We start from the raw sequence: 22,764 nt of genomic DNA, 5'->3' as shown, positions 1-22,764 counted from the left end.
ATGATGGCCTCCTGTTGAGTGTGATTCAAGGCTGATCCGTGCTTACAGGGATGAGAGGGTGAGTTTAATGGCCTTCTTTCTTTCCCGTACAGATGCAGTATGTATTCATCTTCCAGGCCTTGTTAGAACACTATCTGTATGGAGACACAGAGCTGGAGGTCACGTCTCTGGAGTCTCACCTGGCCAAACTCTACGCCCCCTCGCCTGGAGCCGGCTGCGGGGGCCTGGAGGCTGAGTTCAAGGTGTGTGTCTTTGTGTGCGTGTGCGAGACAGGGCTAGCTTTAATCCAATCAAATTGTCCTATTTCACTATTCTATTGCTATGTTGTAGCTAGTCAAAATTAATTAGGCTATTTTTTGCTATTTTACTGTTGAAAATATTTGTTATTAAAAGGTAATTTCAATACACATCTTGTTGATGTTAACACTTCCAGTGCCACCGGATAACATGGTAAAACCCTGTTGAATGCCACCACCCACTTCAATGATAGCGTTGTGAACGCATAATCTCTGTCTTAAATTATGGCTATGTGTCTAATCTGCCCGTCGCTTATCAATGACTTGTTTGCAGTCAACATTGTCGAAACGGATTGTTTTTTAATCGCTTCATTTCCGTTTTATAGCATTTTGAAAAGCCCTCGTTTTCAAGGAAAATATAAAGATTCCGTGATAATCTGCATTTACTGGAATATTCTGGCATACACAAAAACGTTGTCATTTTTCTGCCTATTTATGAATCGTTTTCAAATAAACGCTAGATTATCGATAGTATATGTGTACTTATGCACGCTATAGAAGCGGGCTGAACTATCGATTATCTCATTTCCTGATCAGCGAGCACACACACACACACACATATGGGACACGTTGATATATCTGTGAAAAAAGACTGGTAAAATAAATTCCTTACCTCAGATCAGATGTTCTCCAAAAAGATTATTCCAATTCCTGATCGCCATTCCAAATATCAATCGCATTTATTGATTCAGCGTTGGGTACTGTAAATACATAATCCACGCGTTTTCCGGGCCGGCGATCACAATGGATTCTTCAGTTGGCTTGACGGAAAAGTAAAATGAGGAAACTGCTTTATAGCACTATGTGGCTTTATAGCACTATGGCTTTATAGCACTATGTGGCTTTATAGCACTATGTGGCTTTATATCACTATGTGGCTTTATATCACTATGCTGCTTTATAGCACTATGTGGCTTTATAGCACTATGTGGCTTTATAGCACTATGCTGCTTTATAGCACTATGTGGCTTTATAGCACTATGTGGCTTTATAGCACTATGCTGCTTTATAGCACTATGTGGCTTTATAGCACTATGTGGCTTTATAGCACTATGTTGCTTTATAGAACTATGTGGCTTTATAGCACTATGGCTTTATAGCACTATGTGGCTTTATAGCACTATGTGGCTTTATAGCACTATGCTGCTTTATAGCACTATGGTCTTTGATCTTGTATTCTGTTTATTTTGTTATTCTTCTCCTAGAAGCTGACATCCATCAAGATCCAGAACGATAAGATGAGGACTGGCAACCTGCCTGCCAACATGAAGAAGAACAGGGTCCTGCAGATCATCCCATGTTAGTAGCTCCTGTTACTGTGGGTGTGTGGTATGTGTGGTGTGTGTGTGTGTGGTGTGTGTGTATGTGTGTGTCTGTTTAGTGGAATTTGCAAATTGCAAGAGGTTACAGTTTTTCCATCAGAGGAAAATGTGTATCAGACTGACTGCTAAACAAGGTCTTCTGGTCTTAATCAGCCTCCTGCCAATGGTAATTAACCACCCAAAGCATTAGCATTTACACACACACATACTCGCCACCATAACCACCATCACAATCACCGCAAAAATAAATCAGTAAAATAGCATTGAAGAAGAAATGGAACATATCATCGCCCTAGTGTAGAGTATACACGGTGTGTGCGTGTGCGTGAGAGAGAGAGAGTGAATAGAAGCCACCTGTCCTGATGAAATAGATAACACTTGATGTTCCTACTTGGCCTCACAGATGAGTTCAACAGAGTGATCATACCAGTCAAAAGAGGAGAGGAGAACACTGACTACGTCAACGCCTCCTTCATTGACGTGAGTGAAAGAACCTTTAAACCTGCACAACGGTGGAACACAGCAAATTGGTTGTAATTAATTGCGGCGAAGTGTCATGTATTAAATAAATAATAATAAACAGTGCATTTGGGTGGCTACGTGGCGTAGTGGGCAAGGCGCTCGCCACGAATGCGGAGACGCTGGGCTCGCCTGTTCGAGCCCAGCGCTCCACATTGCTTTCAGTTTAGCTGGTCGTTTATACTAATACACATTGGCCGTATTAGGGGGAGGGAAACTGATGGGTGGGGATCGGGCGTTGTGGACAGCGACTCCTACAGGTCGGTTGGTGCGCCTGCGCAGTAGAATCAGGAAGTGTCGGCGGCAGCGTGAGCCTCCCACGCGTTACTCCTCGCCACTGAGAGATCGAGCTGCGCAGGTGAAAAGATGCGACTGCTGTTACCTCAAGTACCGGAGGGGACTTGTGCTATGTATGACTTAGTCCACATTGCAGCCGGCTTGTGGGAGGCAAGAAACAGCGTTCGTGACAGGGGAGGGTTGAATTGGATGATACGAAATTGGGATGGGAGAAAATATAGAAAATGGGAGAAAAAGTGGATCAAAAAAAATAAACTGTGCATTTATATAGCGCTTTTATCCAAAGTGCTTTACTATTGTTTGTTCCTCACATTCACCCATTCACTCACTAGGAGTGTAACGGTACGTGTATTCGTCCCACGAATTTACGGTACGTGGCTCACGGTGCGGTACGTGCAGCCAGACGAAGAATACGTCTCATACATACTACTAGGTGAACATTTTACAAATCTATGCTCAATATCTTTACTTTACACTGGCTTACTAACAGTCTTAACACAGAAGGTCATTCATTTAACGTTGCATATCAAGCTTGGATTGCCACATTTAGATGATGAATAAAACGTTGAAGCTTGTACTAAAGGCATGAACAAGCCGACAGAACAAATGAACGCGCACTCTGCACTCGGCTGTTTCTCCCCTCCTCTCCTCCCCTTACAGGTGTCACTGAAACAAAACCAACCATGAATGATACAGTATGTTTGTAACACAGCATACAATAGGCTGAAAATGTTCATCGTTTTCTTGTTTGCGTAATAATGTTAACCAATGGAAAGACACACACACACACACACACACACACACCAACTTTCTTCTGCGCTACTTTCCAGCTGATCCGAGAGAAAAAAACGCAAACGTACTTTTGCTTATCTGGACTGGTCCTTTGAGCTCCTCTCCAGTCGAGCTGCTACGGTGTTTAAATCCAAAATAGTGATAAATCCTCTCATTGTTGTGTAACATGGCATCTCTTCTCTAGTCTTTATCTGCGTCACGTGAAGTAAAATCTACTCTAGAAGTGAAAGTGAAACTATACAACGGTGGGGGGTGAGGACTGTAGGCAATTCATTTACTCAAGTGGATTCCTGAACACAGAATGACACCGTTATCACTGACTGACTACCGCAGCAAGCCTAGGTGGAACTAAGTATAACTTAATAAAAAATAATTATATATAATAATCATTATTATAATCATTATTATAAATATATAATAATTAAGCATTACATCACACGCAGGAGTGGTTTGTGACCAATAAACCATGCCTAGGGGTGGTTGTTAGGCCCGAGGCGCAGCCGAGGGTCGTTAGACCCCCCTAGGCATGGTTTATTGGTCACAAATCACGACTGCACGTGGTGTAAAGCTTTTATACAACTGCCAGATTCATCCAACCTTATTTCTATACAATAAACACACATTAATCGAAGATTTATTGAAAAAACCATCCGCCAGAAAAAGTAGTTCCCACAACTCCATGTGGAAGCAGCTTGAAGTGCATCCAACCAAACTAACACATCCAACTGTGTATTATTGGAATGATTGAGAGAAGTTGCCTCATGTGGAAGCAGCTTGAAGTGCATCCAACCAACTAACACATCCAACTGTGTATTATTGGAATGATTGATTGAAAATTTATTAAAACGTTTTCTTTGCCCTATAGGAAAAAAACGTTTTCTTCGCCCTATTTTTTTATTTATTTCTTTTAGCCTAAACTTAACCAGTTGGAAACCAGGGGTACAGTAATAAAATTAGCAATCAACCAATCAATCAATTCAATAGACCATGCTCACTTAAAACAGCGCTGCTTCTCTCTCAGTCTGACTCCCCCGCTGTTGCAGACAGGAGTGTGTGTGTGTGTGTGTGTGTGTGTGTCACAGTGTGTGTGTGCGTGTGTGTATGTGTGTGTGTGTGTGTGTGTGTGTGTGTGTGTGTGTGTATGTGTGTGTGTGTGTTTGTGGGTACGCCAGCGTCGGACAGTGTGAGAGAGAACGCTGCAAGAAAGTAGGAAGGAAGAAATTTAAATCAATCAATTAATCTATCAATCAATCCGCGATTTTTCTTTTGTTCTAGATTGAGTCAAGACCCATCAATTACATCATCCAACATTGTTTAAAATACTAACACATTCCCCTTGACAGAATCGCTTCATATTTAGTCGTTATGGTGCTTTCAACATAACCATTTGATCTCCGCGATCCTGTTTTCTCCCGGAGTGAGCCGGGGAGGGTTATGTGATTTGGTTGTGGGCGGGTCCTGAGCCCAGGACCGTGGATTGTTACCAATAAAGACGTGTGAATGGCCAATCAGAATCGAGAAATTTGCATGCCGTTGTATAATCCAAAATATTGTTTTCCTGTGTACCGAAATCGTACCGAACCGTGACCCCAAAACGCTTCCGTGTACCGTTACACCCCTATCACTCACACATTCACACACCGATGGCCGAGTATTAAAGGGCTCTCTCTCTTTCCTCTCTCTGCTCTCCTCTCTCTATCTATCTTGCTCTCTCTCTCCTCTCTCCCATCTCCTCTCTCTTCTTTCTCCCCTCTCCTCTTGTTCCCTCTCCTCTCTCTCTTCTCCCCCTCTCTTTCTCTCTCTCTTTCTCCCATCTCCTCTCTTTCTCCTCTTGTTCCTTCCTCTCTCTCTCTCTCTCTCTCTCTCTCTCTCTCTCTCTCTCTCTCTCTCTCTCTCTCTCTCTCTCTCTCTCTAATCAACTGTGTGACAAATGCAATCCTGTGAGAGATCAGGCAAACAAGATTGTATTTTTCCTTTGAGGATTACAATTTCAGTGTTCTAAATGTATAGATGTATTAGTCGACAATCCACGGCAGAAAATACTAATCATCAGATAGAATAGCTACTGTGTTTTTTTGTTTATATGCAAAAGGTAGAATTAAAACCTTCAGATGAAGAACCATATAAGTCTGTTTCAAAGTTTCTTTAACAGCTCAAGTTGTACAATTAGTAACTTAATGTAATACATCACCTGGAAGTACTCATCTTCTCCTGTGCTTAACGTTGCATGAACACTACACTCCAACTTACTATCTTTAGATGATTAAGTTTTTAAATCTGAAAACATCAAACAGACTAATAGGGTTCTTTGTTTGTGGGGTTCAATTATCCAGACCACCTACAGCATGCAGAAGAGCCAGAATCATCCCCCTCTCTCTCTTTCTCACTCTCTCTCCTCTCATTGGGCCTCATTCATGAAGCGATATAAGAACAGATTTCGTTCTTAACTAGCATTTCCTCTTATTTTGTTCTTACCTGGGATTCAGAAATGTTTTCTTATTGTTGCTTTTCTCTCAGGCAAGACCAAATTCTAAGAGTGGTCGAGAGCACTTACCCAGATAAGAAACTCTTACCCAGATGAGAAACATTAAAAAAGCCTACCATTCCTAATAATAATAATACATCAGATTTATATAGCGCTTTTCCTAATGCTCAAAGACACTTTACAAAACAAACAATACAATAACATTTTTGTAGATAGATACAATAAAAAATATATATAAAAAGGTGAGAGAGGAAGGAGTTCATGGGTTGAAAGCAAACCATTGGTCAATTGCCCCCAAATACCCCCAAATACGACTTTATAAACCCAGAACTTTTCAATAATTATTATTATTATAACTTATTGCGTGCGTGCGTTCTTCTTCTGAAATGGATTATATATTGCTGTTAGAACAGTTAGATGCTGGGGCGCTCCAGTAGCACACCATGTACCGTGCTGCGTCGCGGATCGGCCGACCCGAGTTCGATTTCCGGACCCACCGTTATTTGCCCAATGTCTTCCCCTGCTCTCTCTCCCGTTTCACCCTCACTGCATCTGTCGGTCATGTCTGACCAGGAAAAGCGCTAAACGCTAAAAAATAAACCTTTAAAAAAACAAATAAAAAAAATAACATTTAGATGCTGGCTGCCCAGGCCGTACGCATAGAACGCATACAACATCTCCTCTCCTCTCCTCTCCTCTCCTCTCTTCTCTGCTCCTATAGTTCCGAGCGCATTCCAGTATTTCCCAACCTAACGGAACGTAAGCCATTATCGTCCACTCCAAATCAACCTACCCATATTCGGCCACGCCCCATTTTGTGTGACATTCTGGGTAATTACTCACAGCCCAGCCGGAGTTCGCCATTGGAAGGTAGATGATGTGAAATCATACTTATTTTAGAGTATATATATCAAATTTCATGAGTATTCATCTATATTTAGTCATCTAAAGACTATTAGATATGAACGTATGTACCAGTAAGAAGAAGTTGGAATTGTTAGAATCTGTTCTGGGCGACGATGTTTTCTGAAAATGGACGTTTGGACAACTACCTTTCTGTTGTCAGTAGATGGCAGCATTGGTTTAAAAGGTGAAAATTATCTGTCAAAACTCAAGCCTACAAATCCCGAGACCCTTTGCCACCTAGTTCGCAGGTCAGCACCGGATTAAAGGAGAGGGAATGTGATCTGAACACAGCAGCGTTAGGCGACCTAAATACACTGTGGCCGAGAATGGCTAGCAAATTAGCATAACAAAAGTGCGTAGCCTTACATATGTTGTCTAAAGGGAGACATATGGTACAATTTAAGATTTTAATGATAATCAGCATATAAAGGACAACATAAAGCATCGTAATTAGTAAGAAACCTCAATGAAAACGGTGCAGGGTAAATTATATTCGCTATTGTTGTGAAAATGTGATAGCATCATATAAAAATGTGGACGCATTAGGCTACCGTGACGTTACTGCACGATTGGTTCTTGACAATCGTCATCAAGTCGTTCAGTATTGACAAAGCCTACTTTGCTGGAATAATTTATTTCGCACTATACAGTATGCGGTATAAGTACAAGTATAAGTCTTTATTTGTCATTAACACACACACATGCGATGAGCGACCCACAGGAACACACACACATGTACTGAGTCGCGAGTCGTGTGTGTGTCATTTTGAGATCTGTCGCAAATCGCTTCCTGTTGAATGGATCAGACAGCGATCAGACGCTGAAACGCTGCTGTTTTACACACGCCTCATTCACCTTATAAGGAGATGGTGGGCGTGTCTGTATGCAAATTATTTGAGCGCGAACACGCATTTGAATTTAAGAATGAGTGGAGTTCACCATGCAACCGACCTGGGTAAGAACCGATTTCGACGTTAAGAACGGCTTGATGAATGTGGCAGTGGCTTTTCTTATTGTTCGCTTAACAGACAGGTAAGCAAGAATATAAGAAAAATAATAAGAGAGTATTGTTGAATGAGGCCCATTGTTCCTCTTTCATCTTTCCAGAGGTGCTTTAATCGCCTCACTTCATTCACATGTGGGCCAATGTTATTCACAAAGCTTGACACCTGTTCTGACTGAGCAGCATATTAAATGAAAGGGGCCGTATAATGGAACATGTCTTTTGCCTGGTCTTTGTATGGATCTGGCTTCAGTCTGAGGTGTTATTTAGGTGCTGGAGGAATTACATGGATACTCCTTGTTGTTTGGCCAGGGGTGTTGGGGAGTCTTCAGATTAACCCTTTCACTACCACACTACAGAAGGGTTAACATTTCACTACCACACTACAGGCGGTTAACCGTCTAGTTTGGTAGTGAAAGTGTTAACCTTCTGTAGTGTGGCTGTGAAAGGGTTAACCTTCTGTATTGTCTCAGTGACAGGGTTAACCCTTTGGTAATGTGGTAGTGAAATGGTTAACAATGCTTCAGTTTAATTTATATACTTGAATTCAAGTTTTGTTTTCTAGAATAGAGGCTAAACAGTCCTGTCGTCCCTCCCCTCGCAGGGCTACCGTCAGAAGGACTCCTACATGGCCAGCCAGGGCCCGCTTCAGCACACCATCGAGGACTTCTGGAGGATGATCTGGGAGTGGCGCAGCTGCTCCCTAGTGATGCTGACCGAGCTGGAGGAGAGGGGACAGGTACGGAGGAGGACGTTGTGGGAGAACTTAACCCGACCAATGAATGTAGATATTCAAATATAGACTTGGTAAACACAGGTTTACTATCAGAGTTATAGTTGGATGACTCAACGAGGACAATGGCCTGGTGTCCCCAGGTGAGCTCCAGAGTTCAGTGGGTTTGGGCTGGGTGGGGCTGATAGTATGAGAAGTCTGTCTCCGGGGGGGGGGGGGGGGGGGAGACGAAAGGTGAATGGGGGAGGGTTGGAAGTTCACTTGACTGGGGATTGTTTGGGGGGGGGGGGCATTATTATCCTACAATGCACTGACGCATCTGTGAAATTGACGATCAACATTTTTAAACTGGAGACGCTATCCTACACTCCGCGACACACGTGTAAACGCATCCTTAATGTATTGTCATTATACAGCACAAGTACGCTACAACGAAAAGAGGTTTGGCATACAACCAGAGTGCAAATGTAGCAGTAAAGTGCAACAGCAATATACAATGTACAGGTGATTAAACTGGGTACAACATATACAAATTAGTACTACTGAGTGTAGTGCTAATCAGAGTTGTAGTATAATAAATAAAGACAGTGTGACTACTACTGGCCAACAGCGTAACTAGTAAGAGTAGGATATGTACAGATATACATAATAGTAAAGGACTGTGTGCTGGTAAGTACAGACAGGTGAGGATAGTTATATATGCAGTGAGAATAATTATATATATATGGTATATACAACATTATTGTATATAGTCATAGTACAGGTCCATAGGTGAACCGTCAACCTATCCACCAAATTCGAGCGATATGGGATAAGAAATGTGCAAGTTGTCATGGTTACGGTCAGACACACACATACACACAAACGTGATTACAATACCCCCATATACCTCACTCGTGGATTTAATTAATTGTGTGTATCTATTTGCTTAATTTATAAACATAATGCTGTGAACTGCTACCCTGGTGTGAGGTTAATTGTGGACAGAGATGAGGCAGGGAAGGTCGGGGTTAACCATCTGTAGTGTGGTAGTGAAAGGTTAACCTTCTGTAGTGTGGCAGTGAAAGGGTTAACCCTTTGTAGTGTGGTAGTGAAAGCTTAACCATCTGTAGCATGGTAGAGAAAGGGTTAACATTCTGTAGTATGGTAGTGAAAGCGTTAACCCTTTGTAGTGTGGTAGTGAATGGGTTAACCTTCCATAGTGTGGTAGTGAAAGGGTTAACCCTTTGTAGTGTGGTAGTGAAAGGTTAACCTTCTATAGTGTGGTAGGGAAAGGGTTAACCTTATGTAGTGAAAGGGTTAACCCTGTGTAGTGTGGTAGTGAAAGGGTTAACCTTCTGTAGTGTGGTAGTGAAACTGTTAAACTGAGGTGAGAGGTGAAATTACCTTTTTACAGGAGGACTATATGTTTTGTTAATTAGCCTAATTCTAAGAGCCACCATGCTAAACATGTGTGACCCAGCACGGTCTAGGCCGCCATATCTCGCAAGGGAGTATTCTTCACAAATGCCGTAAACGTTGCACCATTCAGAAATAGGTCAAAAATTTGATATTGGCAATTTTGAGTGCTTTGTGAAATGTTCTCTATATGTCTCCTTATTTGCAAAACTTAATACGACTTGTAAATGTGTAAATTATTGTTAGATTTTCCGACAGTATTATTTTCCTCGCTGTGTGAAAAAACAGTTGCATCTGAGGGGGTGGCCACTGGCTAAGTACTCTCCGTCTCGGGTGGAGAGGAGAAGTACAGAAATTAGAGGAGAGGAGGGCGGCTCATTGGCGCAGTAGGCAAGGCGCTCGCCTCTAACGCAGGAGACGCTGGGTTCGAGCCCAGCTCTCGACGTTGCTACCGGCTGGCCGGTCGTTCATACTAACACAATTGGCAAGTGTTAGAGGGTGGGAAAGCCGGTGGGTGGGGATTTGACGTTGTGGACAGCGACTCCTACAGGTCGGTTTGGTGACGCCGGTGCGACGGAAGCAGGAAGTGATGGGGGCAGCGTGAGCCTCCCACGCGTTACTCCTCGCCACAGAGTTCGAGCTGCTGCGGTGAAAAGATGCGACAGGCTGCCTCCTCGTGTACCGGAGGGGACACGTGATGCAAGGCTTCTGTCCTCACTACAACCGACCTGTGGGAGGCATAGTCTAGCAACGTTCAAGGCAGGGGAGGGAAGAATTGGATACATGAAATTGGGATGGGAGAAAAATACAGACTATTCGACTAATAGGGGTCAGCCCTAGTAGAGCTATATCTATATTCTATATTATAGCTATGGAGACAATACTATGGTCATTTGACAGTCAGTATCTTCCGTCGAACATGCAAAAAATAATACATTTTTTCATGTATACGTTCGCACGTTATCCCGTGGTGAATATTGTATAATTTCAGAGTGATCCGGGCTAATTCCTGAAAAGCTGAGTTATAGGGCGCTACGTGAATTCTGCTAAAAGCATTGGCATTTCATCCCTGGACACGCTACTATTTCCAAATCAAATGTATATAATAGGTATTATGTTTCATCATGAATCCATGAAAGGGGGGGGGGGGGTAGTTTCTGATGCTTTGATTTCCAGTAACTGCACTCGTTTTGAACACCACACGCGCTGATCAGCCGGATCGATACGAAATCATTGCAGGATCAAGGTGGAATTGCCGTCAGATTGTCCTTACCTTTGATCGGGGCTATTCCAAAAATAATATTCTAATTGTTTGATCGCGATTTCCAGTATTGGTGTCCATCTGGTCCATGACATAATCCGGCACAACACATGCATCGAGTGTCCTGGACATGTTTTCAATGTGCAACAATGTGATCGAGTGAACCTCTAGGCTTCCCTGGACTAAAAATTGCCGCCCGGTGGGGTTTAAATGTAACACACGGTCTGGAACAGGGTTTACTGCACTCTCGATACTGCCACCTAGCAGGATCTGGCCGGTACTGCACCCTCAGGGTCCCAGTATGCCTTTTAACGGCAACATACAGGTCCATGACATTGAATAGAATATTAAAATCGGAAAAAAAAGGAAAAACGATTCGTACGTATATACGCTTTTTGGCGCTGAACGGTTGCAGACAAACGCATATATATACGTGGATGGCGCAGAAAGTGTTAAGAGAACAGCCAACAGCCCCTTTGAGGCTCTGTAGCTCAAAACGGGCTATTGTGTTATCATCTTTGTTAATAAAACATAGATTGAAAAGTATCCGCCCGATTTGTACAAAGTGATGGCTTATTTTGTAGGTAAAAAATGTGAAGCTTGCTTAACAAGACCCTATTATCTGTGCCTGGTCACATGTGTGAACACTAAATGACTGGATGTTGCAATTTCATGGTGACATCGCGTGACCCGATTTGCCAGGCTAAGCTAGTTTTGCCTAGCGATTTCGTTCTCCTTTTTCTTTTCGTTTTTTTAAACTGCTGCTTAAAAAATTCGAAATCCCCTGCTTTAGCAGAGAGAGGACTGGATATGTGAATACAGAGACGTAGAGGAACCGAGCCTGTAACGTACCCCACACACGCAGCCAGGAGCCATCTAGTCATTTTCCTATAGCCGCAGGAGGTTCCGGAGAGAGGGAGAGACACCAGCAGCTGGAAATACAAACACACGTGGGAGGTCTTATCATCGGCGCACAGCGCTGAGAGAAAGGAGAGGGAAAGAGAGCGCAGAGAGGAGTGTAATGATGGGAAAGTCGATTTGTCGTCCTTAACACTTACACAGCCTTCCAAGTAAATGATTAGCAAATGCCGGAAAGAGAAGTCAGGAAATGTACAGGAGATGTTGGCTTATGTGCAAAAACACAGCAAAAGGGACCTTCTTGTTAAGATTAATCGAGTTTAGATTTTTGTGCCACGTGCCGTGTTGCTCTCATTTTGTTTTGTGTTGTAAACGCAGCGCACCCTTCCTTCACAGTGCTCCACCCCTCCCTCCCCCCTCAAGCCACAGCGTGTTTCTCCAGTTATTTTGAAAAGTCTCATAGAAGATGACAGAAAGGCAGCTTTTGGTGACGAGAAGAATCATCGTAAAATCCATGAGTAATCGTGTTTAATAATTGAGATTTCAATATACACTCAAAATGATCATGATTATGATTTTTGCCATAATTGAGGAGCACTACTTCTTTATCATTTATTGTCACTGTGGCCCAACCACCCTCCCATCCATTCTACCTTTAACATAAAAAGACAAAATGTTAACATCTGGTAACTCACAGCTTCACTCTTGACGGGCGTTGTCTCTGTAGTAATGCTGTGACTAACTCACCACCGGAAACTCCCTGCGCCTCCTTCTACAGCTGCAATAACACTACTGTATGCCGTGCTGTTAAAATGTGAATGTATATATGATTTATAGGGCTGGGTGATGGTGGGGGGAAAAGAGATGTTGCGATAATCAGATGAAAATATTTAGATATTTTACCGTTTTATATAGTATCACAGTATTCTGCTTGGTTGCGGGAAATACGTGTCAATTCAGTTGATACGTATACAACGTGTGTTAATGGCAAGTGTGAAGTTAAACTGTAATGTTTGTTTATTTGGCCGACAGAATCGCATAGGGTTTTCTCAGAATTGGACAATGCAACAGGAACGGGTCTCTGGGCCACAATACTGAAGCACACAATTCACTAAAATACTTTATTAATAAGATGCAAACTAAAATATATTTTAAATTAATTAATCAAATTAAAATAATAATAATAAAATGTAAATACAATTAAAATCACTATGATGACCCAGACTGACGATACAGTTTATGTATTTATATGGATAAACGATAAATATGAACGTATTGCCCAGCCCTAATGTATGGGTTGCACTGTTGCACTGTGCCAAATTATCGTTTGTGTCAGTTTGTCCGACTCTGTGAGACTCTGTGAAGACGAGACAGATTCCTCTTGGCTCGTGTCCCCGGGGGCCCCTTCTCACCTCCTTCCTCTGCTCCTGCAGGAGAAGTGTGGCCAGTACTGGCCCAGCGACGGCGCGGTGGTGTACGGAGACGTCTCCATTGAGCTGAAGAGGGAAGACGAGAGCGAGAGCTACACTGTCCGAGAACTCCTGGTCACCAACACCAGGGTGAGGCTCCTCTTTCAGCCGCTAAGAACATGCGTTTTCCTCCGCCAGGGGGAACTGGTTGTACAAGAAACAAGTGAACCTTTTTGCATGACTGCTTTTTGCATGATGGGCTCGAAATGTGAGGCAAACATGGACAATTACCAAATACATTTTGGGGTTTTTTATGTTTTGTCGGGAGGAAATCGAGGACAATTTTGTGCACAGCGTAAAAACGCTTGATTTTAATATCAAGTCACAGAAGAAGTGGCAAACGTTATTTTCCCTCCGGAAATCGACCATCTTTTTTAGCCTATATCCCACTTCAAGAAGGACATACGCTGTTTTCAAAACATTTAAGGTGGAAAGGACATTTAAGGTACTGTAGCATCTGCTAAGACTTAGCATCCTAAGGAATTCTACCTTCATATCCCATTGATGTATCACCACTAATAATTCCATGTATGTATACCTCACTGAGTTCTAATAATTCCATGTATGTATACCTCACTGAGTCCTAATAATTCCATGTATGTATACCTCACTGAGTTCTTGGTATTTGGTAAGGAAAGGTTTATCAGCGCTATGCCTTTTGCGCCGAGACAGATTCCCTTACGCTCACCGTATTTCGAGAGTAACATAGTGGTTTACGATGTTGTGCGTCTCCAGGAGAACAAGGCCAGAGCGGTGCGTCAGTTCCACTTCCACGGCTGGCCGGAGGTCGGCATCCCCACCGACGGTAAAGGAATGATTAACATCATTGCCGCCGTGCAGAAGCAACAGCAGCAGTCTGGCAACCACCCCATCACCGTACACTGCAGGTAACACACGCACACACCTACCTACATACATACAAACTGACATTATCACCGTACACTGCAGGTAACGCACGCACACACCTACCTACATACGTATACAAACTGACATTACCACCCCATCACCGTACACTGCAGGTAACACACTCACACACACCTACCTACATACAAACTGACATTACCACCCCATCACCGTACACTGCAGGTAACACACTCGCACACACCTACCTACATACATACAAACAGACATTACCACCCCATCACCGTACACTGCAGGTAACACACGCACACTCACTCACACACACCTACCTACATCAGGGCTCTACAGTGCGACCATATTGCTCGCATATGCCCCTAAAAATATGTGCGTGCGAACATGCAAAATCAAGTACTCGCACGGCGTGCGAGTGGGGCCAGCGAGTGCAGAGTACAGCCTCTCATTCGTCCTTTTTTTTCTCCGCTGCAAGAATCGTTAAAAAACTACAAGTCCCACAGTTCACAGCCGCATAAACGTTCCAATCACAGTAGTTTCCTGTGGTCACGCGACTGGAAACCGAAAGTAATGATCAGCGGCTGCGTCACTGTCTGAGTCAAACAACAATACAGCCATGTCGAAGCCCATTCATTTTTATTTTGCGCGAAAGATACCGGAGAATGAGAAGTCAGGCGAGGCAGCTCATGTTACAGAGGTGATGGTTAACGTTAACCAAGATACTGACGCTAGCCAGCATGCTAGCGAAGTTGGCCAAGCTAGCGAGGCTACACCCACTGTAGCACCCAATGTAGCCACTGTAGCTAGCGAAGCTACACCCACTGGAGCCGGAGGGAAGACATACAAATTTAACGTGAATTGGCTAAACAGTTCCCCATGGCTAGAGTTCGAAAACAATGTCATGTTTTGTAAATATTGCAAAGCAGGATCGATGCATTGCGATGCATTGTTACACCCCTAACTGGCCCACTGTGTATGTGTGTACAGCTAACTTGGCTAGCGTTATCAACCGCAGAGGTGGGCAATCCAGCTGTAGCGCCGGACGGCCAGAGTGCAAGCGGTGTGGCAATAGGGTCCAGCTGCAGCGCCGGACGGCCAGAGTGCAACGGTGTGACGTCGTAATTGGCAGAATCGACTGTCAATCAATGGTCTACCTGACACGCAAACTACTGTACTGGAGGTGTACAGTATTTCAATAGGCAACCCTGAAAGGATTATTTTTCTAAAAGAGCAACACTAGCTCCCCCCTCTACTGATGGCCCTGGTTGTAAAGCCAGTGTCTCCTTTTTGTTCAATATCACTGCCTTTCTTATTAGGCCTAGTTGTTGGCTACAACTTTGCCATAGTAGGCATTAATCACTTAATTAATAGTTCAAATGTCTGTCCCATTCCCGTTTGCCCACGCAGATGATACACACACACAGTGGGCCAGTGACTTTGGTGGTATGTGCTATTGCACAGATGTGTCCCGTTTGCACATGCACGCACAGTACAAATATACATTTATTTTTGAAAAAAAAAAAAACTCTGTTACTTGACATATTTTCACTGTGCTCCTAAATATTTTTGGGTGCTCCTAAATTTCTTTGTGTGCTCCTAAATTTTTTCATTTAGGAGCACCTGTGCCCCTAGTGAAAAAGGTTAGCGTAGAGCCCTGTACATACGTATACAAACTGACATTACCACCCCATCACCGTACACTGCAGGTAACACACTCACACACCTACCTACCTACATACAAACTGACATTACCACCCCATCACCGTACACTGCAGGTAACACACGCACACACACACCTACCTACCTACATACAAACTGACATTACCACCCCATCACCGTACACTGCAGGTAACACGCACACACACCTACCTACATACAAACTGACATTACCACCCCATCACCGTACACTGCAGGTAACACACGCACACACACACCCACCTACATACATACAAACAGACATTACCGCCCCATCACCGTACATTGCAGGTAACACACTCACACACACCTACCTACATACAAACAGACATTACCACCCCATCACTGTACACTGCAGGTAACACACTCACACACACCTACCTACATACAAATAGACATTACCACCCCATCACCGTACACTGCAGGTAACACACGCACACTCACTCACTCACTCACACACACCTACTTATGTACAAACTGACATATCACCTCATCACCGTACAAACATCCTGGGGATTCCAACACACACATATTTTGGGTCACAAGCCAGCCTCTATAAATATCTCCTCACCTCGGGCTGTCCATCATCCCCCTGTGAGATGAGACATGTCTTTAAGATGTTGAATAATATGTAGGGCTGCAGCAATACTAAAAAAAATCCTAAACATTTAAGTTTAGGATTTGCAGGTGCAGGTTTGCGCCTTGCATGGTCGCCTCCGCCATCGGTGTATGAATGTGTGGGTGAATGTGAAGCATAAGTTGTAAAGCGCTTTGGATAAAAGCTGTTACATAAATGCAGTCGATTTACCATTTGGTCAGAAATTATTGTGATATCATAGATTTTTTTTTATGAGAAACATAATTTTAAAGAAAAGAAAATCAAGTTGATTTGCTTTGATTTCTGATATACGGTTTGTGAAACTCAATGTCTCCTACACCAAACCCCTATTTTAGCCTGGTAATCGACCTGATACCTGATAGCAGTATCGGTCTCAGTGCATCCCTAGTGATATGAATCTTTCCTTATTCAAACAAACCAAACCTCTCCCAAACCACCGTATTTGTGTTGGGCATGCAAATACACCTGGAAGACTAGTCGGCTTGAGCCTGCGTGGGAAAACTGTTGGGCTATTTACATCACAGGAAGGTCCTGCCTGCTCGGAGGGATTGTTCTCCTCTTCCTTGTGACATTTTGACCGCAGGAGAAGTGTTGCTGTGCCCAAAGCTGTTTCCAACACGAGCGCTTCTATCCATTTTGTCTACTAACAATCACTGACATTAAAATAAGAGCCATTGTTGAGTGTTGGATTTAATTGCAAGAAGACATTTGCTTATAAAATGGACACGTTTTGCTTGTATTTTGCTCAATGACTCATTTACATGATGTTTTGTCAGATTTGTTGATTGATGGCTGTTTGCTTCATGATTCACTAAAATAATGGTCTAGGATTTCACAATCTGTACGTGTTGTTGATGAAATCAGAATATAATCTAGTTGGTAACACTTAACAATGGCTTTATTCCAGTGACTTAACCTTGGAATGTGATATATACTGTATAAAAATGTGTATGTCATTCAACAAATATTACAAATAGAGAAATATTAACAACATTGTTGTTAGAATGTCGTTGTTCTCCTTCCAACAGCGAGTCACATTTGTAAAAGTGCTTATCTGAACACTGCCGTGTGTGTGTGTGTGTTTGTAGTGCGGGCGCGGGGCGGACGGGGACCTTCTGTGCATTGAGTACAGTCCTGGAGCGGGTGAAGGCGGAGGGTATCCTGGACGTGTTCCAGACCGTCAAAAGCCTCAGACTGCAGAGACCCCACATGGTGCAGACACTGGTGAGACACGCCTCTCTCATAGACTAAACGAATCTACTCGTTGACATCTCTTGTTTTAAAGGGCAACACCACCCCAATCTTTTTTCAAATCCCCCTTAATAATGTATACCATGTAATAATGTATACTATTATTCATAGATTATACTGCCATTCTTCTTCTTGTTATATTATTCTTTTTTATGTCTTTATATTATATAATTTTATTGTTATTTAATAATTGTATTGTTATTTTATATTATTATTTTTATATTATATATTATTATTTTTATATTATATATTATTATTTAATTGTATTGTTATATATTATTATATATTTCTACTTCTGTTATCTTTTTTTCCTGCCTGTACCTCCCCTCCCTCGCGCTGCTATGACGTCTGGGTGTCCCCAGAGGGGATTAATAAAATAAACTTGACTTGAGTAAGCTTTAAATAGTCATCAATCAAGGAAGAAAATTCTAGAAAAGTTAGTTAGTCTTTCTGACTATGTATTAAACTGGTTCAGAACATATATCAAAGGGAGAAAATATTATGTCAGGCTTGGAGATCGGTCGGTGTGGGTGTCCGATGCGTTCACTGTGTCCCGGAGCTCCGGGGCGGGGGCCGGAGCGCGCCGCTTTTGGCCCTCGTCAAATTTCTCAGTTCTTCGCTTGATATAATTAATACAAATGTCCAATATAACGGAATTCGTTAGCTCATAAAAATGTGAACAGACTGCTGTTTAACACTTTTGATGCCGGCGGGCGGCTACGTGGCGTAGTGGGCAAGGCGCTCGCCACAAATGCGGAGACGCTGGGCTCGCCTGTTCGAGCCCAGCGCTCCACATTGCTTTCAGTTTAGCTGGTCGTTCATACTAATACACATTGGCCGTATTAGGGGGTGGGAAACTGATGGGTGGGGATCGGGCGTTGTGGACAGCGACTCCTACAGGTCTGTTGGTGCGCCTGCGCAGTAGAATCAGGAAGTGTCGGGGGCAGCGTGAGCCTCCCACGCGTTACTCCTCGCCACTGAGAGATCGAGCTGCGCAGGTGAAAAGATGCGATTGCTGTTACCTCAAGTACCGGAGGGGACTTGTGCTATGTATGACTTAGTCCACATTGCAGCCGGCTTGTGGGAGGCAAGAAACAGCGTTCGTGACAGGGGAGGGTTGAAATTGGATGATACGAAATTGGGATGGGAGAAAATATAGAAAATGGGAGAAAAAGTGGATAAAAAAAAAAACACTTTTGATGCCGGCCGTGTTTTCCTTTTTACCCCCTTGAATGCCGCCACCCACTTCAATGTTAGCGTTAAAAACGCATAATCTATGTTTTAAATTATGGCTATGTGTCTAATCTGCCTGTCGCTTATCAATGACTTGTTTGCAGTCAACATTGTTGAAACGGATTGTTTTTTAATCGGTTCATATCCTTTTTATAGCATTTTGAAAAGCCCTCGTTTTCAAGGAAAATATAAAGATTCCGTGATAATCGGCATTTACTGGAATATTCTGGCATACACAAACGTTGTCATTTTTCTCTCTCGAAAATTTCCGGAAAATAGAAAGATTCCCCCTTAAACGGCATTTATTGGAATGTTCTCGAATACACTAGACACGTTGTCATTTGTCGGCCTATTTATGAATCGTTTTCAAATAAACGCTAGATTATTGATAGTATATGTGTACTTATGCACGCTATAGAAGCGGGCTGAAAAATCTATTCTCATTTCCTCAACATCACACACACACAGCACATGCTGATATCTCAGCGAATACAGCTCTGATTATCCTAAAACTGGTAACAGACTCCTTACCTTAGATCAGATGTTCTCCAAAAAGATTATTCCAATTCCTGATCGCCATTCCAAATATCGATCGCGTTTATTGATTGATTATTGGCTGCTGTAAATATATATTCCACGCTGCTTTCCAAATCGCGATCACTTCCCTCATCATCAGATCCCTCGCCAGCATAATGGAGCCAGTTGGCTCCCCCCACAGGGATCCAGCAGTATAATCGAATGGCCTGCAGTTACACAGGGATAGACGATAGGGGGCGGTATTTTCCCATCGGGGCTCCTAGAGGGGCTGCTGTACCAACGGGAGACTCGGTTGATGAAATATGAATTCAGATCGCTAATAAAAAAAGAAAACGACAAATCGCGTCGTCGGCACTCAACGGGGGGCATGATAAGACGACAATACACAATACATTCTTTATATAGCCTGCCTATCAATTGTTTTTAAGCTCAATAAACTCTGACCGGAATTTCTCCCATTTGTCCGGGAGATTGAAATCTTCCAGGACACGGAGACCGGCACCAATATTTTCTAACAGAAACCCTGCCTTGGATCAAACCCGAAGTTACAAGTCTTGGTGTTATAATAGACTCAGACCTAAGCTTTAAATCACACATCAACAAGGTGACAAAAACATAATTTTCCCACCTTAGAAACATAGCTAAGGTACGGCCGTTTATAAATCAAAAAGACGCTGAAAAACTGATCCATGCCTTTATCTCAAGCCGACTTGACTACTGCAATGCACTCCTCACTGGCCTCCCAAAAAAAATCACAGAACAACTCCAACTCATTCAAAACTCGGCAGCTAGGCTACTAACTAGAACCAAGAGAAGAGACCACATCAGTCCATTATTAGCTAACCTATACTGGCTTCCGGTAACATTTAGAATTGATTTCAAGGTCCTCCTCCTTATATACAAAGCACTAAATGGAACAGGACCAAATTCAGATTCAGAATTTTTATTTGCCACATGGAAGCAATACAATCATACAGTTTTCATACAAAATCATAAATAGAGTTCGACCAAGCTACATTGCAAATTCTCTAGTCAACTATGTACCTCCTAGAACATTGCGATCATATACTACTGGTCTATTGAAGGTTCCAAGCCACAGTCTAAGGAAAATCGGTGATGCAGCCTTTGCAAACTATGCACCAAAGTTATGGAACACACTACCTATAGACATTAGGGAAGCTAGATCTCTCAAAAATAAGCTAAAAACTTACCTCTTCACCATAGCCTCCTAATATACCTCCGCTGTTGATTGTACTGTAGCACTATTTTACTCTGTCCATTCTATTGCATAATTTTACTATCTATTCTATTCTACTATTTTATTGCACTGTATTATTTTACTCTGTCTATTGCTTTTTATTACAGGTTCAAAACTGTCAGGTATTAAACTGTGTGGGTATCAAACAAGAGACTGTCGGGCTTTAAAACTGTAGGACCCAGGCCTAGAACTGCACCCTGAGAGAGTGAACTGCGCCCTGAGAGGGAGGTTTGCCCTGAGTGGGAGGTTCGAGGTGGTCAAAGGGGGTATAAAACAGGAGGGAAGACTGTCAAGTTTTAAACTGTTGATAATACCAAACAGAGAAGGTAAAGATGACTTTGAACTGTTGAACAGTAATCCAGAACTATTTTATTGCACTGTTTTTTTAATCTATTCTATTCTACTATTTTATTGCACTGCACTATTGCACTATTTTACTCTGTCTATTTTATCTTATATTATTGTCTATTTAAAACTGAATCAAACCATAAACAAGGTGGCCTGTTGGGATGTTAGATCCTAATGTGAAAAACTGTGATTTTATATGTCTGCACTTTATGTGCTCATTTTTCTGTTGTGAAGCACTTTGAGCTGCAGTTTCTGTATGAAAGGAAAGGTGTTATACAAATAAAGTAAATTATTATTAAGTTGTACTAAAGCTACTTTTTAATATGCAACAATTGGTTTAAGTTGAATGCTGAGGTCAAAGGCTTGGTAGTTTGCTTTAGTCTGATGCCGTTAAATATTTATTTGTATTATTCTGTCGTCCATATCTCAACCACTTCTGACCCAGTGTTTGGTGTTTATTGGTTATAAAAGGCCCCATGAAATCAAAATAGATGTTTGTCATTTCCTAAAAAAATTATCATAATAGAAAATGTGATTAGTCATCCAGCACACAGGGGCATATACTAATTTTGCATCCAATGTAATGCTTTCTAGAATTACATTTACAGCACATTGTAACTGAGCTACTCTGCCTCTTTAACTAGCCTATATTGAATATTTGTTCAATGTTAGCTTGTCAGCTAATGTTGCTAACATTAGCTTGCTACCTAACGGGTCGACCGTAATGCACATTCAGCACTATTGGCTACTATAAATGCCAATCAATATCCTTGCTTGCTGGCCTCCCGGCCACTGCCACCAAGCCTCTTCAACTCATTCAGAACGCAGCGGCCCGCCTGATCTCAAACCTACCGAAGAAATGTCACCCCACTTCTTAGGGACCTGCACTGGCTCCCCATTGCTGCACGAATCCGCTTCAAGGCCCTCGACCTGGCATACCGTGCGGCAAAGGGAACCGCTCCCGCCTACCTCCGGTCAATGGTCTCTAACTACACACCCTCAAGACCCCTACGCTCTGCATCTTCTGGCCGCCTCAGACCTACTCCTATCCAAGCTCCGGGAGGGTCATCAAAGAGAAGTTGCCTATTCTCAGTCCTTGCCCCACAATGGTGGAATGAACTACCCACCCCAGTTAGGACAGCCGAAACCCGTCCAATCTTTCGCCGTCGACTAAAGACGCACTTCTTCAACCATTATCTCAAATAAAAAAATAAAAATAATCTAACCCTAACTAACCTTACTGTCATGCACTTGTCCTAATAAACTAACCTACACTGTAGCACGCAACACTTTGATGAACATTGTTACTCAGCTGATAGAGTTGTACCCTTCCTGATGACTTGTCGGACAGAACTTGTAAGTCGCTTTGGATAAAAGCATCAGCTAAATGACTAAATGTAAATGTAAATATCCATGACAAGTCCCTCCTTAGCTTCCTGTTTTTATAGGAAACACATAAATATGTGGAATCAAATAGCATTCTGCTAGCCGTTTCATGGGGACTTTAAGTTGCTTGGATCTTAATCTGTGTCTTATCGCGCCGTACTGTAGACTGTTGCTACACCGACTCATGCAGCCACTTCCTCTCTCTCTCTCTCTCTCTATCTCTAT

The 22,764-nt window shown here is 42.6% G+C and overlaps 1 protein-coding gene across 4 annotated transcripts in view; it reads left to right on the top strand.

Moving 5' to 3' along the window:
* ptpra (protein tyrosine phosphatase receptor type A) overlaps positions 1–22,764 on the top strand; it is a 96,851-nt gene that overhangs the window by 69,445 nt on the left and 4,642 nt on the right. Inside the window, exons 16-23 of one of the 4 annotated variants that reach the window (XM_084317691.1) lie at positions 93–242; positions 1,505–1,595; positions 2,022–2,098; positions 8,225–8,359; positions 13,304–13,429; positions 14,075–14,226; positions 17,615–17,750; positions 22,032–22,162. In XM_084317691.1, coding sequence (XP_084173817.1) covers positions 93–242; positions 1,505–1,595; positions 2,022–2,098; positions 8,225–8,359; positions 13,304–13,429; positions 14,075–14,226; positions 17,615–17,750; positions 22,032–22,142 — 978 coding nt within the window. In that variant the 3' untranslated portion in view covers positions 22,143–22,162. Of the gene's footprint in view, positions 1–92; positions 243–1,501; positions 1,596–2,021; positions 2,099–8,224; positions 8,360–13,303; positions 13,430–14,074; positions 14,227–17,614; positions 17,751–22,010; positions 22,163–22,764 lie in introns of those variants that run through there. The other 3 variants (XM_084317690.1, XM_084317693.1, XM_084317692.1) reach the window with 3 other exon arrangements.

The sequence above is a fragment of the Notolepis coatsorum genome (genome assembly GCF_963971535.1).
Source record: "Notolepis coatsorum genome assembly, chromosome: 6".
Classification (NCBI taxonomy): Eukaryota; Metazoa; Chordata; class Actinopteri; order Aulopiformes; family Paralepididae; genus Notolepis; species Notolepis coatsorum.
This window is presented reverse-complemented; position numbering and strand designations above follow the sequence as displayed.